The sequence below is a fragment of the Cinclus cinclus genome, chromosome 28 (assembly GCF_963662255.1).
Source record: "Cinclus cinclus chromosome 28, bCinCin1.1, whole genome shotgun sequence".
NCBI classification, from domain to species: Eukaryota; Metazoa; Chordata; class Aves; order Passeriformes; family Cinclidae; genus Cinclus; species Cinclus cinclus.
In genome coordinates, this window is record NC_085073.1 from 5,987,047 (window position 1) to 6,009,093 (window position 22,047).

The window sequence follows — 22,047 nt, forward strand, 5'->3', positions numbered from 1 at the left end:
CCTTGTCAAGAACTCCCCGAGTGTGAGTCCCCCCAAGCATGAACCCTCTGGAAGCCCCTGCACATGAGCCCCCCGGGCATGACCCTCTGTGGTGGGCACCCCTTGCATGAACCCCCAACCCCGCCAATCTCCCCAGTCATGAACACGCCAGCGTGGACCCCCTGATCCCCAGGAAGAGCCTGAAGGTCCCAGGTTTCCCCCAGGGCAGATTTTAGGGTCCCAGGCTTTCTCCTGAGCATTCACCTCCCCCCATAGACTCTATGTGTCCCCACGTGAGGCAATAAAGAGACCTGAATGTGAAGGAATTGTCCTTTATTTGGGAAGTTCACAGTCAGTTTGGGGTGCAAGGACAGTGCTACAGCCCCCCACGAGCAGAGCTGGGCAGTGGCGGGCGCTGGGGGGGCTGCAGGGCAGGCAGGAACCCCCAAAGGGCTTGGACCCACAGGAAGACAGCCTGAACAGGGGGTCTCCAGCGCTCCCCTCCTCCATCCCTCCCACCACGGGTTTCTTTGGCTTCCATTGGACATTGCACGCTCCAGGGATGTGCAGAGGAGGGCAGCGAGTACCTCCATGAGGGCTGAGTCCCTGGCAGCCCCCCAGGAATCAGGGAATGTTGCTGCATCTGCCCCTGGACACATCCACATCTCTTCCCACAGCTTCCTTCTCTGTTCCTTCCCCTGCCCATCCCATCCCAACACCCAGGATGGGCACGGCCAGGCTGTACCGGTGTGCGGCACCTCCTGCTGCCCCTGGCACACTTGGGGCTGGGGGCTGAGCCCCTGATTGCCGGGAGGCTGCCCGGGGGTCCCTGCTCTGCCTGCAGCTCCCTCCCCACAGCTGCACCCACCCGTGCCAGGAGGGATGAGGGGAACGTCGGGAGAGAGATCCAGCACCTCTGGCAGAGAAAGCATCCGTGTTCCCAGAGCTGTGAGTCCACGGGAAGGGGTAGCAGAGCCTCGGGGGAGCTCCTCGGTTGAGAGAGGCGGGACCCGGTGCTGGTCCTGTGCCAAGGGGCCACCCCTGGTGCCACCCTCAGTTCCTGGCCGCGATGACCACGGACAAGGCCACGCCGCCAAGCGCGATGGCTGTCGCACCAAAGAGCCACTTCCAGGGGATGGACTGCGGGGTAGAGGACACATGAGGGGCTGTGCCTGTGGCAGGGGACACGTGCCACCCTGCCTGCCCTGCCTCCTGCGCGGGGCATCCCAAAAAGGCAGTGTCGTGTTGGCTGTGTCCGCAGGGACAGCGTGTGCCACCAGCTGCCCGGCTGACAGCGCTTCCCAATGGGCAGCTGGGAGCTAAGTCCAGATCCTCCAGCTGGCATGGCTGGGATCCGGTGGACACAGCCAGGAGCACAGACTGTTATCAGTGTTTTCTGGGCACGGCTCCCGGAGCACGGCCCCCTGCTCCCAGCGGGATCGCTGTCCTGACACAGCCCGTCCACATCCTGCTCAGGAGCAGGGCTGTGCCCCTCCTGTGGGACCTGCGGGACACTGACACACCCCCTGTGGATCCCCACCCACTCAGCCGCCCCCAGAGATCTTACCCAGGGAAGTTTGTCTTTGCACTTCCTGGAGGTGCTGGCGGCGCTGGGATTCCCGAGCATCTTCCTGTACATCTCGGTCTCCACGTTCCTCTGGTCCGCATGTTTCTTCACCAGCTTGGAGAGCTCAGCGTGGATGGTCTGGGGAGTACAGTGTGGTGTTATCAGCCCTGCACCACCTCTGCCTGCCAGGGAGGGGATGTGTCACCCACAGCAGGTTCCACCCCTCCTGGGACGTGCAGAAATGTTGTGGAAAAGCTTAGAAACAGCTGAGGGGATGATGAGGCCTCATCCTGCCCCATGTCCCAACACCACGGGGCTGCACCAGGCTGGCATGGGATATCCTGCGGGTCTAAAGCCTCTCTAAAGTCCTTTTTGGCTGCTCTAGCCACTCCATGCCTGGCAGTAGGGAGAAGAGCCCATGGCTGATGCCAGACATCAGGAAAAGGATTTTATCCTTTAATCGAGACAGGAAAGTGTCTGCCTTGAGGACAGACATGTGCCAGCTCTCCCACTTTCTGTCTGAAAGCAGGCTGGGAAAGCAGGCTTAAAACTCAGCCTGGTGTGAAGTGGGATTGCAGCAAGATGCACAGCATGCCCACACCTGCCCTGCTGGGGCAGGAAAAGGCTCCAAGTCCTGCGTGGAGCCCACAGGCTCCCCAAAGGGAGCAGGAAGAGCCAGGGACCTGAGCAGGGGAGGGTGTCAGAAGGACGTTGTGGTGGCCCTGGTGGCACGGCCATGCTGTGCCCTCTGCTGGGGGACACATCCCGACAACACCAGCTCTGCCAGCTCGTGCCGCGCTGGGAAAAGCTGCCTCCAACACCAAAATTTGGATGTCTGGAGCATGGAACACTCCTGCTCAGAGCTCACCGGGGCTGTCACATCAGTGTAAGACAACCACCAGCATCCCATGATGCTCCCAGAACACTTCCAAGGGGTGAGGAGAAGGGATGTCTGTGACAGCCTGGCAGGAGGCAGGTGGAGCCCTGCATTTCTGGAGTGTTTTCAGCACCGATAGCCGTGGCCCCTGAGTCACCCACGCCACGACTGGAGAGGCACGGCCACTTCCCCGGGCAGCAGCCAGGGAGGGCAGTAATTTGCTGTACTTGTGGTTTCACTGGACACGTCACTGCCGGGCATTTGGATTTTCCAGCCCTCTCCAATTAAAAGGTCCATTGGAACTGGGGAGCAGCCGCCCTGCCCAGGGACGTGCCAGGGGAATGGTTCCCTCTCCAATCTGACCTTGCTGGGAAAGAAAAGGTTTGGGGTCCTGCTCACCCTTCCAAGGATAATCAGACCACCCCTGAAGGTGCTGTGCGGCCATCAAGTATCTGCTTGTGCCACATCCCACCTGTGACCTTCAGGGATTGGATCATGGCACAAATCCTGATGGTCTTGTGACATCCTCATGAAAGAAATGGATACAACAGATCCAGACAAGAATTAAAGCTCATCTGGAGAGCCAAGACCCCCAGGACAACCCTGTGCAAGCAGTACCTCCCTGTCTCCTCCCAGTCTCACTCCTGCTGTGGTCATTTCCTGGCACTGGTTTTTGATTTCTCCCGAGGCTCCAGTGCTGCAGCTGATCATTAACTGACAGGAAATTCCTGACCCAGAGCTCGCCCTGCCCAGGCGCTGGACTGAGGTCTGGCTGCTCCCACCACCCAGTGATTCACTCTTGGGGCTGCTCAGCGAGTTTGTGGGGACTCAGCTCTGCTCCACTTCCCTCAACCACAGCACAAACTGCCCAAGCCACCTGGGGAACCTGGAGCAGCCTGGACCATCCCCAAGGCATGGCTGGAGCATGGATGGGCTGCCAGGGCGTCCTGTCACTGTCAGGACCAAAGGTCAACGTGAAGATAAGAGACCCACCAGCCCAGCCACATGCCACGTGCTGCATCATTCCCCAGGCTCTGGGAGCTATTCCCAGCCTCCCTTCACAGAGCTGGGGACAGCTCCAGGGCATCTCAGCCTTCCAGGGAGGACACTGAGATTTGTAGGGACATGGACAAGAGAGAAGCATCCAGGAGACCCCCAACTGAGGGGGATCAAAGGCAGCACACAACTCCAACCTACCTTGTTTGAAGGCTCCAGCTTCAACGCTGCCTTCAGGATGGGAATGGCCTCTCTGTATTCTCCCTGCTGAGCCAGCACCTGGAGAGTGACACATGGATGGACCAGGGCTGTCCCTCAGTCCCCTACCACGCCACACAAGAGGGACACCCTCCTCACCTTCCCCTTTCGGAAGAGAGCTTTGATGTTCCCCGGCTGGTGTTCCAGCACGAGGTTACAGGACTTGAGAGCTGCCTTGAAATGGTCCAACTTCAGCTGCGAGGCCGCCAGGTTGTTGAGACACTTCACCTTCAGGTCCAGCAGCTCGGCCTCCTCGTCCGGGCTGAAATCCACTGCACAGACCCCGAGGCCAGGTTACAGCAGGGCCAGGAGCCCAGGTGACCCTCTCTTGGCAGGGGGACAGGTACCTTTGGAGCTGGAGCCCACGATCCTGAGGGCAATGTCGTAGGAGTTGATGGCCAGCACGTAATCTGCCTGCTGGTAGAAGAAGTTGCCACGCTCCCGTTTGCGGTTGGCCAGCTGGATCTTCTCCTTCCCGCTGAGCAGCTCCAGGTCTGGAGCATCCCGAGCTGCCAGCAGCTCCACCTCCAGTGTGAGGGACGCGTTGGGGGGGATGTCAGGGCTCCTGCACAAAGCCATGCGGCCATTGTCACCTCTCAGACACTGAGCTGTACGGATTTAGCGCCGTGGCTCAGAAATCCGAGCCAGGGAAGTTTCCCAGAGTAAGGAGTTATGGGGATCTTTCCACTTGATGCAGGACATGGCAAAGCGAGGAAGCAGAGGTTGGACAGCTGGGCTGTCACCAGGTGGGTAGGGGACAGGGTCCCCAGCCCTGTTGGGGACCATCCAGCTCCACCTGATGTGCTGCCAGCTCACCTGCCCTGAGCTCCGTAGCAGTACTTAGCTTCTGACACGATCAAAGCCGTCTCTCCCATCTCCAAGAGCTGCACACACAGGTCCAGAGCCTGCAGAGAACAACATGGGATCACTGTAAAGATTATCCAATTCCAACCTCCTGCCATGAGCAGGAACATCTTCCACAAGACCAGATTGCTCCAAGACACCTCTAACTTGGTCAACATCATGGGAAGGGAGCACGAGCAAAGGCAGAGGAGCCACTTTGATCCACAAATGGGACGTCACTGACCCCAAGCCTCCCTGTGTGCCCTGGGGCAGTGATAAAGCCAGGTGAGCTTCCACCCTGTGTTCACCTGCAGGACATCGCAGTCCCCCAGCGTGAAGGTGAGGGCAGGGTCCTCTTCCACCACAGTGCCATCCTCCAGCATGGCCTTCAGGCGGATTGTCACATCCTGGCCCTTCTGGGGACGGCTGTCCACACCCTGGCCTGGCACCAGAGTCTTCTTCTTGAGACAACCGTTTCCTGGGCACATAAAAAAGAGAGGGCATCAGGACACGGCGTGGAGGGAAAAGCCCGACTGCTCCCACCCTTCTCTGGCTCCTGCCCGGCCTTCGTGGCACCTGCAGCCCCGGGGAAGCCCAAGAGGCCCCAGAACCGAGCGCCCTCCTCTGCCCGGGGCTCTCACCCAAAACATCGAGCCACTCCTGCGGGTCCCCGGCCGCGTCCCCCTCGCCCCGCTCCGGGGGCTGCGCGTCCTCCCGCGGCGGGGCCGCCGGCCGGCCCACGTCCTCCAGCGGGGGCAGCTCGCTCAGGTCATCTTCGTCCTCCTCCCCCTCCTCTTCCAGGACCTCGAAATCCTCCGCCGTGTCCAGCTGAGCCGCGTCCGCCCCCGCCTCGGCGCCGGTACCCGCCCGGCCCGGGGAGCCGCTCCTCGGTTCCTCCCCGCTGGACGCCATCACGGCGCAGCTACCTGGAGTGGGGACAGAGGACAGGGATCGGGCCTGCTCTTACCGGCAGAGACGCTCCGCCGGCCCGGGAACCACCGGGACCCTCCGGGGTAGGGGGATGCGCAATGGGACAGCGGAGACTCCGGAGCGCCGGGGAAGGATCGGGCCTGGCGGAGGCGGGGGCTGGATCTGGGTGGGATGAGGGTGTTTGTCCCGGTGGGATCGGGGGGGAGGTCGCGGTCCCGGGCCGGTACCGTGAGGGGGGGGGGGGGGGCGGCCCCACGCCGCCCGCCCGCCCCACGTGACCGCCGCGCGCCCCCCGCCGCTCCCACCTGGCCCGCGAACGCGCAAAGGCTCCGCCCCCCCCGCTCCTATTGGTCCGGGCCCGCCCACCGCGCGACGCCATTGGGCGGGGAGCACGCTCCTCAGCCGCGCGCCCGCGGCGACCCCCGACGCCCGACGCCTTAAAGGGGCCGCCACCAGCGCGACCGCCCTGGCAAGGGGGGCAGCGGGGCCGGGGGTTGGCACCGATACCGGGAAGGCTCCGTGATGCCCGCGGGGGTCGTGACCCTGTCGCCCGGCCGGTCTCCGGCACTTCCGGCTCGGCGCGGTGACGCCGCGGGGTCGCGCCCCACGTGACTCCGCATCCGGAAGCGGCGCGGAGTGGCCGCCGGTGCCGCCCCCGGTACCGCTCCCGTTCCCGTCATGTGAAGCGGAGGGACGGGCTCCCGTAGGTGTGCGGGTACTGCTGGTGGGAGTTCCCGGGGACACCAGTGAGGGCCCAGGCCCGTGTGTCCCCGAGGGAGTTCCCGGGGCTGGCGGCGCTACCGGAACCGGGGGGAGGCGGGCGGCCAGGGGACCCCCGTTAACGGCGTGTGGGGCCACCCCGGGAGAGGGGCACGGCGGCGGGGTACCCGGTACTGAGTGCATGGCAGGGTGGAGTGGGACCCGCTGTCACGGAGGGAGAGGAGCGGAGAGGAGAGGGTCTCCGTTACCGGTGCGGGGGGCGCGGAGCGCTCCGGTCACCCCGGCTGAGCCACCCCCACGGTCCCGCAGGCCACGATGGAGCCCACGGCCTCGCAGGTGTTCTGCGGGAGGGTGCTGGGCATGGTTAACGCCGAGGACGTCAACGCCATCATCCTGGCCCAGAAAAACATGTGAGTCCCGGGGGGAGCAGCCGGTGGGAAACCCGGTACCGGCACCGGGAGTCTCCCGGGATCTTTGCTAAACTCCGTCTGACTCCCCTGTGCAGGTTGGATCGGTTTGAGAAGACGAACGAGATGCTGCTCAACTTCAACAACCTGTCCAGTGTCCGCATGCAGCAGATGAACGAGCGCTTCCTACACCACACCAGGACCCTGGTGGAGATGAAGAAGGACCTGGACAGCATCTTCCGGAGGATCCGGTGGGAAACGGGGTGGAAACGGGCAGGGAGATGGCATGGGGGGGGCTGGGTGGGGCGTGAGGGTCTTAAAGCAGGGCATGAGTCAGAGTTTGGGGAGCTGTGAGAAGGAAAATCTGTTGAGGAAGGGAAAAATCTATGTTTGAGTGACACGTGCAAGGAGTGGAGGCTGCAGCTTTGGGTTTCCATGATCCTGCTCTGGATGGGATGGGCTGTGCTGCATTTGGACCTGCTCGGGGTGGTCACAAAATGTGGGATTCAGAAACTCCCCATGTGCTGGGAGGGGTGGGGTGGGGTGTTCCAGGGATTTGGGGAGGGAATCCCTCAGCATTGGGATTTACTTGTGTTATCCACAACTGCTGGAGGCCAAGGGAGATGTCGGGCAGTTCAGCTCCAGATCCCTCAGCTCCCCACAGACTCAGATTGTTCTCTCCTCCACAGGACACTCAAAGGGAAGTTGGCAAAGCAGTACCCAGAGGCTTTCAGCAGTGAGTAATTCCTGACGTGCGGATTCAGAGTTGTGGAATGTTTTGGGTTGGAAAGGACCTTAAAGCTCATTCAGTGCCCCCCTTGCCATGGACAGGGACAATTTCCACTGTCCCTGATTGCTCCAAGCCCTGTCCAGCCTTGGACACTTCCAGGGATCCAGGGGCAGCTACAGCTGCTCTGGGCACCCTGTGTCAGCCTCCCAGGGAGGAATTCCTTCTCAATACCCCATCTATCCCTGCCCTTTTTGGCAGTGGAAGCAATTCCCTCCTTGTCCTGGCACTCCACGCTTGGTTTTCCTCCTGTGGGAAAAGTCTCTGTTCCTAAGAACACGTGAGGCATCTCTCAGGAATGAGGAAAAGTCCATGTGCTGGCTCGTGGCTGCCTCTCTAAAAGTCCAGAAAACTCCTTTAATTCCATTAAATCCAGTCTCAAGAAATTCGAAACAACCACTAATTTACGTGCTGGTGATTTGGGGTATTTTTTTAAATCCCTGCTACAAGCAGAAATAGAGAATTGCGCTCCTGGTGTCCCACCACAAACAATGCCTCCCTTTTCCCTCACAGACATCCACGAATCCCCCATCCTGGAGGACGATGACGACTTTGACCCCGTCCCCAAGAGCACCACAACCACCATCGCTACCTCTGAGCAGAGCACGGAGTCCTGTGACACCAGCCCCGACGTCATCTCCCCCACCACCAGCCAGGATTTTGAGGATTTATCCCAAGGCCAGTATGACAGCCCAGCCATGAATGGACAGAGTCTCACAGATGAGGACACGGCCAACGGCCTGGACTAGGAGCCCTGCCCCTGGAGAACTTTCTATCCTGTATTTATATTTGTGTGTTGCTTTTTTTTTTTTTTTTTTTTTTTCCTCGGGAAGAGGGAAGCAAAGGCTGGGAGAAGCTGAGGGAAAAGGGTGCTGCCCTTCTGCCCCCCACTCGCTTCAGGGGGAATCAGTAAATCCTGGATTGGAAATACCTCTTGTCCTCCCTCGTTCCTGAGCTCAGGAGAGCAGCTAAACTCCACCGTCCATGTAGAATTTTTTGTTGCAGAAAACCTGTTTTGGGGTACAGATGTTTGTATTTTGTGAGGAATGTTGTCTCTGAGGCTCAGCAGCTCTGTCCCTGCTGCTGATGGATTGTGCTGGCTGAGTTTTGCACTGCTGGGATGAGCCAGAGCCGTGTTTCCCTTTGGTTCTCACGTTCAGCCCCTCATTTGGTGCTGATGGTTGCTCCACAGGCAGCCTGCCGAGGGCAGGACCTGTCCAGATCTTTCTTTTCCACCAGCAGTGCGGTGTGATGGAGGAACTGCTTGGGTTTGGGCTCCTGCTGGCCTGGGAGGGGATGAGAGGAGAGTAAGGGGATGGAGGACTGGGTTTTGGGGCTGATCCTGGAACTGGAGCTGTGGGACCCGTCATGGGGATGGTTCTGGGGCTGTGGGGTCCATGGGGTCAGTGTGGCACTGGTCCTGGCACTTTGGGGCCGGTCGTGGGTGCAGTCCTGTGGCCGTGGGGTCAGTGTGGGGCCTGTCCCAGGGCCCTGTGGGCAGTGTCGGGTTTGGGGGGACGGTCCTTGGGGCCATGGGGCCATGCAGTCAGTGTTGGTCCGGTCCCAGGTCCGTGCAGACGCTCCCGTGCCGTGTCCCGGGGTGACGGTGTCACCCCGGCAGTGACAGGACAGAGCCGGTGTCATCCCGGCAGTGATGAGCCTGTCACGGGGCTGTCACGGGGCGGTACCGGTGTCACCCCGGCAGTCACGGGGCGGTACCGGTGTCCCCGCCGGAAGTGAGGTGCCCTCGCGGGGCGGTGCCGGTGTCCCCGCCGGAAGTGACTCAAACACAGTTCCGGCCCCGCCTCCTTTTTCCTCAGCAGCGAGGCCGCGGGTGCGCGCGGTGCGGGACTGGAGCGGGCCCGGGGCCCGGGGTGGGGGCTCTAGGTCCCGGCAAGGGCCGGTGGAGCCAGGGATGGGGACTGGAATGCGGGAGGGAGGCTTGGGATCCGGGGAGGGGAGGGCTGGATCCCGAAGTGAGGGCTGAAAAACCGGGAGGAGCCCTGGGTCCCCGGGGACGGGAGTGGATCCCGCGGGAGGGCCCCGAAACCCACGATGGGAGCTGGATACCGGGAAAGTGGGGCTGGATCCAGGGAGGAGTGCTCGGGAACGGGGCTTTGACAGGGTTTGAGGGGTCGGGGGCCGGCGGGGCTCTGTCACGGGCGGGACACGGCGACAAAGGGACCCGGGGTGACGCGGCCGCCGCTCCCGCAGGCGAGAAAGTGCCAAGATGCAGATCTTCGTGAAAACCCTGACGGGCAAAACCATCACCCTCGAGGTGGAGCCCAATGACACCATCGAGAACGTGAAAGCCAAGATACAGGACAAGGAAGGTACTGGCAGGGCCGGGAGTAGTGGCGTGGCCCCGCGGGGGTCCCCCGGTGTCCCCAGCACGATGATTCTGTCCCGCAGGGATCCCTCCCGACCAGCAGCGCCTGATCTTCGCGGGGAAGCAGCTGGAGGATGGCCGCACCCTCGCAGACTACAACATCCAGAAAGGTGCTCCCCCGATCCCAGGGGTTTTTACGGGGTGTTTTGGGGTGCCAGCTGCTCCTTGCCCCCGATGTGACACCAACCTCTCCTTGCAGAGTCCACCCTGCACCTTGTGCTGCGCCTGCGAGGGGGAATCATCGAACCCTCCCTGCGCCAGCTGGCCCAGAAGTACAACTGCGACAAGATGATCTGCCGCAAGTACGTCCCTGTGTCCCCTCCCTGTGTCCCCTCCCCACCTTCTGCAGTCCCCAGAGCCCCTCCCCAGGGACATGGGGCTCAGCTGACCTGTCCCCCCCCAGGTGCTACGCCCGCCTGCACCCCCGCGCCGTCAACTGCCGCAAGAAGAAGTGTGGGCACACCAACAACCTGCGCCCCAAGAAGAAGGTCAAGTAGAACCTCCAGCCTTGCCTGCACTGGCTAATAAAGTATTGCAACGCTCAGACCCGTTTTCTGGTGTTTTTTTTACCTATATTGGTGGGGTTTTCAATAAATGGGGGCTGTGCTGGCACAGCGTAGGGGGGTGGGGGGAACAGGGAGGGATGGAGGTGGTGGTGCTGGTGGTCAGTGGCTGCAGCAATGTGTGAGCAGACTGGGCCAGCACTGGGACCCCCCTGCCCATGTGCACACAACAGATGGGCACTGGGACCCACCCACAGACTGGACCAGCACCAGAACCACGTGCAACCCCCCCCCCCCCCCCCGTTCATGCACTGGGATTCCATCCCCCCAGTCATGGGGAGGGACTGTCACCAGGACCCCCTACACGGCCCTGTTCATGTACTGGGGGCTCTGGTCAGTACTGTAGGGTCTGGACAGACACCGGGACCCCCCCTATCCACCCACTGGGACCCCTGGCCACGTGCACAGAACACAAATCTGGCACCGGGAGCCCCCTGGCCACACCTGCATGGGACCGACTCGGTCCTGGGATCTCCCTGTTATGCTGCAAACGGCCGCGTGTCTAGGGACCGGCACCGGGACCCTCTGTTCACAGAGCAGCCCGGAGACCCCACTGCATCCCCCTACCCATGCACCGGGACCACCGGCCGTGCACTCACAGCACTGACGGCTGCACGGAGCGGACCGAACCGGGGACTCGGCACAGGGGACCGGGACTGGCGGCGCTGCCGATCGGAGCCTGCAGGTGGCGGCGGAACCGCGCTCCGCCCCGCGGGCCCCGGGCCTGCGCCGTGCGGCGGGGCTGGGCCATGGTGAGCGGCACCGGGAATGGGACGGGACGGGAACGGGAACGGCAACGGCAACGGCCCCCGAGGAACGGGAGGGGTGTCCCGGGACCGAGCGCGCCTGGTCACGGGGGGGTCCCGGTGCCCGTCTGTGTTGTGCACCGGGGGGATCCCGGTGCCGGTCCTTGGACACGTGGCCGGGGGGCTCCCGGTGCGTTTGTAGCGGGGTGGGGACACCCCGGGTCCGGGCCGGTCCGTGCACACATGGACGGGGAGGTCCCGGTGCCCGTCTGGGTTGTGTGGGCATGGCCGGGGGTCCCGGTACCGGTCCGGGCATACACAGAGAATGGTCCCGATGCCCATCGGTATCGCGGGTACGTGACCGGGACGTCCTGGTGTCAGTCCGGTTCGTGCACGAGTGGTTTGGGGGCCCGGTGGGTGGGCAGGGGGATGTGAGGGGTCCCGGTGCCCGTCTGTGTTGTGTGCACAAGGCCTGGGGGGGTCCCGGTGCCGGTGCCAGGCTCGGCTCAAGTACCGTGGGCGGAATCCACCTGGGACCCCCCCCCCAGAACCGGTGCTGGACGAGGACGCGTTGCTCCAGCACTGGGATGATCCCCCTGGACGGTACCGGCTCTGCCCGGAGCCCGTTACCGGGTCACCGGTGCCACCGCGTCCCCTTGTGTCCCGCAGACGGGGGAGGCCGTGCGGGAGCTGCTGCAGCGGCTGCGGGCCCTGCAGAGCGAACGGGTCGAGACGTACAGGCTCTTCGAGGAGTGAGTATCGGCACCGGTACCGGCACCGCCGCGGTACCGGCGGGCAGCGGCACCCGCCGGGGCGGGCAGGGGACGCGGGACACGCGGCACTTCCCGGGGCGGGGCACCTCCATTAGGGAACCGGATCCCCCATCCCGATTATTTTGCATCCTGTTGGGACGGGGCCATGGGGGTGGCTGATGAGCTCCAGCTGGCAGCAGGACTCTGCGCTGGACACCTGAATCCTATTTTAGCATCCAGCAGATGATGGACTTGCTGGGATGTAGGGTTGAGAGTGTAAACGATGAAAAAAATCCAAACGCCAAAAAAACTTTCCCCCTCAAAAAAAGTGATTTCCAACCCTGACCCATGTAAGGGGTGAAGCTGCCGGGTCATGCTCCCAAACCCAGGCAGGAAAACCCTCCTGGTGTTGCCTGTGGCGTGTGGCAAAGGGGGCTCAGCTCTGGGATGGGCACCCCAGGTGTGGTGACAGTGGCTTCTCCCCCCTGACCTGTCCGCAGGGGACACCGGGCGTACCTGAGCAGTGCCCCCCACTATGACTTCCCCCGGTACCGGCAGCTGGTGCACGAGGTCACCGTGGCCTTCAGCGGCATCTCCCAGGAGGTGCTGGACATCGCCGGGCGCCTGCGGGACGAGCTCGGCCGCGCCGACCTGGCTCAGCACCTGGCCCGGCTCCAGGAGCGGGAGCAGGAGAAGCTGCAGCTGGTGGGTGCTGGGCTGGTTTGGGGGGGCCCCTGGGGCAGTTCTGGGGCTGGTTTGGGGGGGGTCACAGCTCCCACGGTGTCCCCCCGCAGACGGCACAGCTGCAGCTGGCCCGGCAGCAGGCACAGGACCAGCCCGAGGTGGACGCCCATCAGCAGGAGGAGCAGGAGCTCAAGCACAAGTAGGTGGTGGCCCCGCTGCTGTCCCCCCTCATTTTGGGAAGGCAGCATTCCCCCTAGCCCAGGACCCCCCTACTGCCATCCCCTTCTCCCTCTATTTTGGGATGGCACCCCCCTTGCCCAGCCCGCAGAATCCTGGAGCGTCCTGCATTGGAAGGGACGCACACGGATCATGGAGTCCAGGCCAGGAGCCCCTTCCCTGTGTTTCACCGCTCTCCCCCCGGCCCAGGGGGGCCCAGATGGTGCCTTCGGGGTCTGGCGGCGCTGCGTGGCCGCGTCCCCTCGGCCTCCCCGGGCTGAGTGTTTCATAAACAGCGCGGGGAAGGCGAGGCGGCCCACATAATACGCTCCATATGGGCTTTATTTATAGTTTCCATCCGCTCTCGTAGGCTAATTAAAACCATTGAGGCAATCAGCGAAATTCTCCAGGACCTTAAGTACGATTCGGAAGAAGTTGAGTGATGGGTGTCCCCGTGGGAACGGCTGGAGGGGCCGGGCTGGTGAAACGGGGGCCCCGCTCATCCCCCACCCGCTCCTGGTGCACCTTGGCAAGGTGGGCATTATCCTCTGGGCCCCTTTTCTGGAGCACAGGCTGGAAGGGGTGGGGAAGCCCCCTCTGGGACAAGTGAGGTCCCCCTAAATCCTGAGTATCCCTCAGCAGAGGGGTCTGGCATGGGGCTGGTTCCCCTCCCTTTGGCTGTGCCAAAGGCAAACCACACCCTGCAGTGCCAAGGGGCTGCCATGCTTTGGCCCCTATCGAGGTGGGCACTGTCCCTGCTGCCAACTGGAGTTCCATGGGAGCAGTCCCCCCAAAATCACATCTTGGAGACCAGCTGTGCTTCCAGCCCCGCTGCAGCTCTGGCGCTCCACAAGCGCTTTTTCTATGGTCACCCCCAAATAAACCTGTCCCTACGGAGCTGACCTGAGTGGTGTGATTTCAAGGGTTCTTGTGGCCCCTGCTGCCTCAGTGCCACTCCCTCCACCTTGGCTCGGTCCCCTGGGAGCCCCAGGATGGGGTGACAGGGGCCACGGGCCCCATTTGGCTGCCCGCTGCATCCCCGTCCCCGCGCAGCACTGCCGCTCCGCTGACGCAGACCCCGGTGGGGTTTCAGAGGTTTATTGGCATTAAGCTTAAATCTGTTCCTAATTGACTGAAATGGAACCAAAATAAGGCTGGTTTGAATCAAAACTGGAGCAGGCACTGGGCAAACCCCAGCAGCCTCCAATCAGCCCGCGTGGCTCCCCGGGGACGGACCCCTCCCCGTGCACTCGCAAGTGGGACCCCGGCGAGAAAACGGCCAAAATCGCTTCCCGGGGGGAACTGCGGCGAGGGTGGGGTCACCCGGGAAGTCCCCGTTGCCCCTTTCATCCCAGAGGCTGCTCCGGCTGGCGGAGCAAAGTTCCCGTGCCCCCCCCGGCCGGGCAAGGCTGGCGGGTCCCCTCGCTGCCTCGGGGCCGCGGTCCCACAGAGCCCCCGGGGCTGGGCCAGCCCGGCCCCCCAACCTCACCCCACCCCATCCCGCAGGGCTGCGGGGCCGCGCTGCGCCCCGGCCGCCTCCCAGTTCCCCCGCGGCGGGGCCGGGGTGGGCGCGGGCGGTCCCGGGTGGGCGCCGGGCGCCCCGTCCCATCCTGCCGGCGCTCGGTCCCCCGCGGGCTACAACTTATCGCCGGGAAGAACCTGCGGAGAGGAGCAGAGCCCCGCGTCGCCCCGGGGTCGGCGTCACCCCCCAGCATCCCTGGGGTGGGGGGTCACCCCTCGTCCCCCCCCCCGTCCCCACCCAGCCGGGGAGAAGAAGTGCGAAAGGCTCCTTACCTACCTGGTTGCGTGTTTTGTGCGATTTCTGCAGCCACACGCGCCACTGGTCGTAGAGTTTGATGCCGAGGTTGGAGCAGCCGTAGGCGTGTTTCTTCACCCACCCAAAAAACTGCTTCAGCTCCCGCCGCAGCGTCGTGTTCTGCTCCCCGCCTTTGGGGTCGCAGCCCCCCGCCACTCGCTCTGCGGGGACAAGGGGGGGGCAGTGTCACACTGGGGGCGACGCACCTCAACCCCCGCCCCCAGTCGCCGCCGTGGCGTGAATAAGGAGGGCCGAGAGGAACACGAGCAGGTCTTGGCTCCCAGCTGGGAAAGCCGAGCTCCGAATTGGCTCCTTTGCAAGAAATCCAGGTGCCGGGCATGGAGCGGGGAAGGGTCCCCCGCACATCCCCCGGTGCGCGGGGAGGGGAGCGCGGCACCGGCGGCACTCACCGCTGCGTGGGGTGGAGGCGGCCGTGGGGTTGCTCCAGTCGCTCCAGATCCCGGCTTTCTTGGAGCCGTAGATGCTGAAGGGGTTACAGCGCACCTGGACGAAGTAGACGGTGCCGGGGCGCAGGCCGGCCAGGCGACAGGAGGTCTGGTTGCCCACGTCATCCACAACCTGCAGAGGGAGGGGAAGGAAGCGCCCTGGACCCTCGGCCATCCCGTCCTGTCCCCCGGCACCGGCAGCGCCCACCCACCTTCCACTCGGAGCTGTCCTCTACCCGGTATTGGATCTGGTACTTGGCTTGGAAGAGGAAATCCTTGAGGGCCGGCGGGGAGCTCCAGCGCACGCTCAGCTGGTCCTCCAGGTCGCCCACCCTGCTGACGTGCACGTCCGACGGCGGGTCCGTGGTGACTGCGGGGACAGGGCAGGGCTGGCGGGGACAGCGGGGCCGCGCCGCGGGGCCGCGAGGGTTAAGGAGCCGCGGATGTAAAAGCGACTCGGAGCAAACAGCCTAATTCGATTAGGAGCAATTCTGCTCACATATCACCCATTTCCTGCTGTGCCCACCCCACCCCACCCCACCCCACCCCAGCCCACCCCACCCCGGCCCAGCCCGGCCCCGCGAGGTCACCGGCACGGAGGTGACACCGCGGCCGTGGCGCGGCTCACCCACGTCGAGGATGTCCAGCATGACCACGTCGGACACGGCCACCCCCAGGCGGTTGGATGCTTCCACCCAGATCTCGTAGGGCGTGAAGAGGGCCAGGTCCTTGGGGATGTGGCAGGAGTAGGTTCCGGCCGTGTGGTATTCCTGGCAGGTGTTGTCCTGGCCGTACCACCTGCGGGCAGGTGATGGATGAGGTACCAGCACCTCTCCCCTATCCCCGAGATGCTCCCATGGGTGGTTTTTTGGCCGTTCCACACCGCCAGAATTGTGGGATCGGCCTCGTGGTTCAACCAGGCCCACAGCAGCTTCTCCTCACCCTCAAAACTCCATGAGGAAACTCATCACAGCAGCACCACCTCCAAGCAGGGTCCAGCCAGGAAACATTGAGCTGCCTGTTCCCTGTTTCCCATTAAATCCCAGTCCAAGGTTTCTAACAATAATGGGGATGAAGGCTAGCACCCACCTGCGCTTGTACTTGAGGGTGTAGTTGGTGTGCAGGAAGGTCTCCCCTTCTGTCCCTGGCGCCCACTTGCAGGTCAGGTCCTTCATGTTTTTGGACCAGCAAGTGATGTTGACTGGTTTTTCTGGCGGTACTGGGAGAGACAAAAACCCAAAAAGAGGTTCCAGAGCTGGTTTTTTTCCGGCCACGGAGACACAAACCCCAAATCCAAGCTGCGTTCCCAGCTGAGCCTCTGTATTCCCAGGAATGCGTAGCGACCCAAAAAACAAACCCAAGCTGCATTCCCCGTTCCGATTGTGTATTCCTGGGATGTAGCATCGTCCTTAAAATAGCCCGAGATAAAATCTTACGATTATTGGTTCGGACAAGCACGTTTTAACCGAGGCTTTGCCGAAACAGCCTCTCAGCAGCGCGTGGGTTGTGGTTCCACCAGAGCAGCTCCTGGCACATTTTTGGTGAGAACCAGGGCGCTGATCCCTCCGTGGGGATCCCTGGCTTCTCTCCCATGGGGGAGGCACATCCCAGTGCTGGCCAGACCCCGGTACAGACTGGCTGGACCCTGGCATGGAATGGTCAGACCCTGTACAGAGCAGCCAGACCCCGGCACTGGTTGGACCCTGGCACAGAATGACCAGACCCCAGCACAGAGAGGTCAGACCCCAGCACAGAGTGACCAGACCCCAGTATGGAATGACGAGACCCCAGTATGGGGTGACCAGACCCCAGTACAGAGTGACCAGACCCCAGTATGGAATGATGAGACCCCAGTATGGGGTGACCAGACTCCAGTACGGAGTGACCAGACCCCGGCACAGAGTGACCAGACCCTGGCACAGAGTGACCAGATCCCAGCATGGAGTGACCAGACCTCAGTATGGAGTGACCAGATCCCAGGACAGTAACCAGACCCCAGCACAGAGTGACCAGACCCCAGTATGGAGTGACCAGATCCCAGTATGGAGTAACCAGACGCCAGTATGGAGTAACCAGACCCCAGGACAGTGACCAGACCCCAGCACAGAGTGACCAGACCCCAGTATGGAGTAACCAGACGCCAGTATGGAGTAACCAGACCCCAGCACAGTGACCAGACCCCAGCACAGAGTGACCAGACCCCAGTATGGAGTAACCAGACGCCAGTATGGAGTGACCAGACCCCAGCACAGAGTGACCAGACCCCAGCACAGAGTGACCAGACCCCGGCACGAGCGGCGGCACCCACGTACATCCAACATAAAGGCAGGAGCCGGCCAGGATGCCACCATCTCTGCTGTGACACACCAGGTTGTCCCCCGACTGCTGCCTGGAGCCGTTGAGGCGAGCGAGGGCCACGCTGAGCGTGGAGGGGCCCAGGGTGGCGTAGGAGGCGGCCGGGAGGCGCCGCCCGTTCAGAGTCCAGTACAGGTCCTCGGCTTTCAGCGGAAAGTCCGGGCTGACCGTGCACGTGGCCACCAGCGAGGAGCCGATCAGCAGGGTGGGGTCTTGGGGGGAAATCACGGCGGGGTCTGCAGCCGGAGAGACAGAGAGCGGGAGGGGGAAAAAATCAATTATGTACAGCTTAGAGCTGTTTAAATATGTCTTATGTCTCTTTAAATATGTTTTATATCTGTTTTACGTTGATTCAAACGTCTTTAAGTCTCTTCTGTATTCATTTAAACACGTTTTATGTCTATTTAAATACGCCGTTTTGCTATTTTACATCGATTTAAATTGCCACGTCTATATCAATTTAAATAATCATATGTGTTTAATATTAATTTAAACACATTGTTTAGCTATTTTACATCGATTTAAATCATCACAAGCCTATACTGATTTAAATCACATATCTATTCTATATAGATTTGAATCATCACATATCTATTTTACATCAATTTAAACACACTGGTTTTTATTTTACATCAATTTAAACACACTGGTTTCTATTTTACATTGGTTTAAATGCGTTTCATATCTATTCTTTACTTCTACACAGCTTACATCCATTTTATACCTAAAGACATTTTATATATTTCATATCTATTTAAATATTTTCATATCTATTATATATCTCAATACACACCTATTTTATCTATTTAAAGATACTTTATACCTACTTTTATATCTACAAGCATTTTATATCTAAACACTTTTAATATCTCTTTTTATACCTACATCTATTTTAGAACTTTAAAACTACTTTTTATATCTACTTTCTATCTTTTTTTTTTCTTTTTTTTTTTTTTTTTTCCCCTCCCCAGGGCTGGGGCGGGGCTGGGTCGAGGCTTCGGAAGTTTTTCCGCGACAAAAAACATTTCAAAGAGGAAAATTCGAGGGGATTTCTCCACTTCCCTCCTTTTCCAGGGTCCGGCATTTCCCCTTGGATCGCCTCGCCCAGGGGTGGGGAGCTGTTCCCCACCATGTGCTCCCAAATCTTCCAAATCCCACCGCTCGCCCCTCGACATCCCGAGGGTGCTGCCGGCTGGGAGAGCCCCTCCGGGAGGGGAAATTCCCATCCCGGGAATTATCCCGGGACCCTTCGACCACGAGGTTTCCCCAAGCGCGGCTGCCCCGGCCCCGCTCCGGGGTGTTCCGTGTCCGTCAAGCCCTTATCGGCTCCATCCGCACGCGCCGGGCTAATATCCCAAATTACCTCCCGGAAAGTGCCGCGACCTCCCCGCCCCTCCGACCTCCCGGCCCCGATCGGCTTTCAGCGCCCGCCCGGCATTCCCAAAATCCCCGTCAAGCCGGGGAGATCCTAATTAGGGGTCCCCGCTTCCCGCTCCTCCTCCCACCCTCCGCAATTATTGCTCCGAAATCCTCGTTACGTCTTGGGGGGGGATTTAATTAGGAATTGCCGCCGTGCTTGGGGGATGATGGTGGGGGGGGGGGGGGGTGTGTGAAGATAATCCAGTGGGGAAAATCAACCTGGGATACCCCAAATATCCATGGGTCCGTGCCGGGCACCCCCGGAGTAGCCATGGGCTGGTACCAGGTACCCCAAACATCCAGGGGATGGTGCTGGCTACTCCGGGATCCCCCGAGCATCCGTGGATGGTGATGGATCCATCCCAGCCCTCAGAACAAACCCTTCCCAAGGCCAGCAAGGCCTCTGGAATTCTCATCCCCCCTCTCTGCCAAGGAGCCCACCCCGCTCCGACCCCGCCACGAGCCGAGCCCGGAGCTGCAGCGGCTCTGCCGATAACAGAGCCAGCGCTCCGAGCCCTGATTCTCCTCAATCTTAATCTAAACAGCTCCAGAAACTCACACGAGCGCCATAAAACAGACACGTTTCCCATCCTCCGAGCAGGACCCTCTGGAGGGGCCAATTTTTTCTCTCTATTTTTTTTTCCCCTGGATTTTTTTTTTTTAACCCTCCCCCAAGCAGGACACTCTGGAGGGGCCAATTATATACATATATATATATATATTATACTTTTTTTCCCCCCCTGGAATTATTTCCCCCCCACTCAGCGCGGCCGCAGCGCTGAACATGTGTTTTAAAAGGGAAAAGTGTGAAGTTTTCCGAACGGAGAGGAAAAGGGCCGGAGAGACGCAGGCAGGCTGTGGAATGTGCAAGTTGCAATGAAAATACCTGCTCGGGGGTTTTATGGCTTCTCTATTGCGAAAAAAAAAAATGCTGATCAGGTGCTAAGTAATGCTATAAAGTAAAACCACATTTCCAAGGTGTCGGGAACGTTTATGCTTTTCTTCCGAAGGGCCGGATTTCATTTTAGTTTTATACCGGAGTTTTAAGGGGTTGGGAAAGAAAAGGGGGGAAGAAAAAAAAAAAAGCTCCGATAAGTGTCAGAGATCACACAGTTAAAAAAAGATTTATTGAGCTGTGCAGGGGGTTAAAGGAAAATAGAAATAATTGCCCTGAAGAACAAAAGGGAATTTGGGAAGCTCTGAATTCCACAGGAAAAATAAAATTAAATATATACGTGTAGTTAGACCTCTTCTAAAACTCGAGCAGTGAGGTTTGCGGGCAGACACGGTACCCAAAAAAATGCTTTATCCCTCTTTTCTGCTCTGCTCTCCAGAGTCTTTTTTTCCCTTTTCTCATCCCCGACTGGCATTTCTCGTGCCCATCCCTGGGCTCGAGGAGGGATTTATAAAAAGCCCAGGCATTCCAGCGCGGCCGAGCTGCATCGAGGGGAAACTTTCGCTCTCTAAAAGGAGATTTGGCTTCGCCTTCTCCAGCGCCGCACGTCGAGGGGCCGCGGGGCCAGCGCTGCCCCGGACCCCCGTGGGGTGGGGGGAAATGGGGGTCCGGGGGTGACCCGGCTAATTGGGAGGAGAAAAGGGAGGGATCAGTCCCACCAAGGGTCGGGCTGTGGCCTCGTGTTGTTCCCAGCGGGATCAACCCCTCCAGGCACCGGGGTGGGCACCGGGGTGGGCACCGAGAGCCACCGGGACTGGCCGCTCTCGCTGACGGCCCCTAAGGGATTTTTGGAGCGTTCCTTCTCCCCACCCTATTCTTCCAGCAATTCCTGCCCCAATTAACGCCCTGAGGACGCCCCCCCGTTCAGGACGGGTTTGGCTCAGGGGTCCGTGTCGGTGGCCGGGACCCCGCGGTGTGACCGGGGAGGGGCCGCGGGAGCTGCCGGGCGAGCGGTGCCGTTTGTGGCGGGTCCCGTTCGCGCGTCGGAGCGGAGAACATCCATCGCCTTGAGAAATTCCCATCATAGGGAGGAAGCCAAACTTCCTGCTGCGGGGAGCGGGATCTCACCCTCCTCTGGCTCGGGCCGCAGGGGGGGGCAGCGGGGCGGCGGCCGGGACGGGTTTAGGGCTCTGTGGGGAAGGGGGGACCCCCTCCTCCCTGTGTCCCCCTCCCATGGCCGGGGGGACGCCGATCCCCGCGGGGCTGAGGCCGCTCCGAGGCTCAGCCCACAGGTGGCACCTCCCGGACCTGCCACCATCCGGCGGGGACCCCAAATTGGGCATCGCTGCGGGGTCCCCCAGGGGGATTTTTTTGGGGGAGGGTGGTTCGTTGTTCTCTGTGGGGCAGGGAGGGAGATCCCTATTGTTCTGGGTGGGAAAAGGGGATTCATTGTTCTCTGGGATGGGGGGGCGGTTCTCCGGGGGGAAGGGGGGACTCCTTGTTCTCGGCACGGGAAGGGGGGGGGTCTCAGAGGCATCGGGGAGGGGCAGAGGGGGGCGATGGCTCCCGGGGGTGCGAGGGGGTCGCGTGGGGAAGGGGTTCGCTATTGTTCTCCGGGCGGAGGCCGGGGGTTTCCATTGTCCTGGGTGGGGAATGGAGCCGCATTGTCCTGCGGGAGGGGGGGCTGGACGGCGGGGAGGGGGGACAAGGGGGGATCGGCCCTTCTCGGGGTCCTCCTTCTCCGTGGGGAGAGGGAGCACTCGCTGCTCCGGGGCTGGGGGGGCTCTCCTCGCTACTCTCGGGGATGGGGGGCAGCACAAAAAAGGTTCCTCTATTGTTCTCTGCGGGGAAGGGGCGGGGGGGTCCCGGCTGGGCTGCGGGGACGGGGATGGGGGGGGTCCCAGTTGCCTGTCGGGGGACGATAGGGGGGTCCCGTCCCGACTGCTCTCCGAGGGGGGGGTCCCCCCTTCCCCATCCGCAGCAGGCGAAGCGCAGCCCCGAGGTGCGCCCGGCGGTTCCTCCACCGCTCCCGGGACCGCTCCGCATCCCGGGGCCGGGGGGGGACGCGACACACGGAGAGGAACGGGACAGCCCCGGAGGGCTCCGCATCCCGGCACCCTTGGGGGGGGGGGGGGGGGGGGGGGGCGGGCACGGGGCACACGGAAAGGAGCGGGGGAGCCCCGGGGGACTCCGCGTGCCGGAGCCGGAGCCGGACCGGAGAGCCCCGGTGGGCTCCGCTCAGCGCCCGCGTGGCCCCGACGGGACCCCCGCCCGCCCCGCGCCCACCTTGCGGGATCCGCCCGGTGCTGCCGGTACTCACAGGAGAGCGGATCGGCGCGGGGCAGGCGCGGGCAGAGCAGGAGCAGCAGCGGGAGCATCGGGAGCAGCGGCGGCGGCGGCAT

At 61.6% G+C, this 22,047-nt stretch overlaps 5 protein-coding genes across 10 annotated transcripts; 3 read left to right on the plus strand and 2 right to left on the minus strand.

Annotated features, from left to right (window-relative positions):
* Positions 1-295: 295 nt before the first annotated feature.
* Positions 296-5,774, minus strand: FKBP8 (FKBP prolyl isomerase 8). Its single transcript, XM_062509888.1, has 9 exons — positions 5,756-5,774; positions 5,162-5,446; positions 4,829-4,998; positions 4,494-4,582; positions 4,025-4,242; positions 3,777-3,949; positions 3,621-3,698; positions 1,547-1,684; positions 296-1,119 (listed from the first exon to the last, which is right to left on the minus strand). The coding sequence occupies exons 2-9, from the start codon at positions 5,430-5,432 to the stop codon at positions 1,033-1,035; spliced, it is 1,224 nt and encodes a 407-aa protein (XP_062365872.1). The 5' UTR covers positions 5,433-5,446; positions 5,756-5,774; the 3' UTR covers positions 296-1,032.
* Positions 5,775-5,974: 200 nt separating this feature from the next.
* KXD1 (KxDL motif containing 1) lies at positions 5,975-9,023 on the plus strand. Of its 4 annotated transcripts, none has more exons than XM_062509892.1 (5): positions 5,975-6,157; positions 6,480-6,580; positions 6,676-6,828; positions 7,267-7,313; positions 7,878-9,023. In XM_062509892.1, exons 2-5 carry the CDS (start codon positions 6,486-6,488, stop codon positions 8,111-8,113), a joined length of 531 nt encoding a protein of 176 aa, XP_062365876.1. In that variant the 5' UTR covers positions 5,975-6,157; positions 6,480-6,485; the 3' UTR covers positions 8,114-9,023. The 4 variants fall into 4 exon arrangements, with proteins under 4 accessions (XP_062365876.1, XP_062365874.1, XP_062365877.1 ...); XM_062509890.1 differs by having other exon boundaries at positions 5,976-6,153; XM_062509893.1 differs by having other exon boundaries at positions 6,067-6,165.
* A 150-nt stretch (positions 9,024-9,173) lies between these two features.
* UBA52 (ubiquitin A-52 residue ribosomal protein fusion product 1) lies at positions 9,174-10,297 on the plus strand. Of its 2 annotated transcripts, none has more exons than XM_062509894.1 (5): positions 9,174-9,207; positions 9,579-9,697; positions 9,777-9,863; positions 9,953-10,055; positions 10,157-10,297. In XM_062509894.1, exons 2-5 carry the CDS (start codon positions 9,595-9,597, stop codon positions 10,248-10,250), a joined length of 387 nt encoding a protein of 128 aa, XP_062365878.1. In that variant the 5' UTR covers positions 9,174-9,207; positions 9,579-9,594; the 3' UTR covers positions 10,251-10,297. The 2 variants fall into 2 exon arrangements, with proteins under 2 accessions (XP_062365878.1, XP_062365879.1); XM_062509895.1 differs by having other exon boundaries at positions 9,176-9,198.
* Positions 10,298-11,084: 787 nt separating this feature from the next.
* Positions 11,085-13,497, plus strand: REX1BD (required for excision 1-B domain containing). The gene is made up of 6 exons (XM_062510074.1): positions 11,085-11,252; positions 11,533-11,572; positions 11,685-11,814; positions 12,315-12,519; positions 12,609-12,697; positions 13,085-13,497. Exons 1-6 carry the CDS (start codon positions 11,085-11,087, stop codon positions 13,155-13,157), a joined length of 705 nt encoding a protein of 234 aa, XP_062366058.1. The 3' UTR covers positions 13,158-13,497.
* Positions 13,498-14,060: 563 nt separating this feature from the next.
* On the minus strand, positions 14,061-22,047 carry CRLF1 (cytokine receptor like factor 1). Of its 2 annotated transcripts, none has more exons than XM_062510185.1 (8): positions 21,966-22,047; positions 17,289-17,567; positions 16,066-16,195; positions 15,605-15,774; positions 15,189-15,346; positions 14,941-15,109; positions 14,502-14,691; positions 14,061-14,373 (listed from the first exon to the last, which is right to left on the minus strand). In XM_062510185.1, exons 1-8 carry the CDS (start codon positions 22,045-22,047, stop codon positions 14,061-14,063), a joined length of 1,491 nt encoding a protein of 496 aa, XP_062366169.1. The 2 variants fall into 2 exon arrangements, with proteins under 2 accessions (XP_062366169.1, XP_062366170.1); XM_062510186.1 differs by having other exon boundaries at positions 14,350-14,373; positions 14,513-14,691.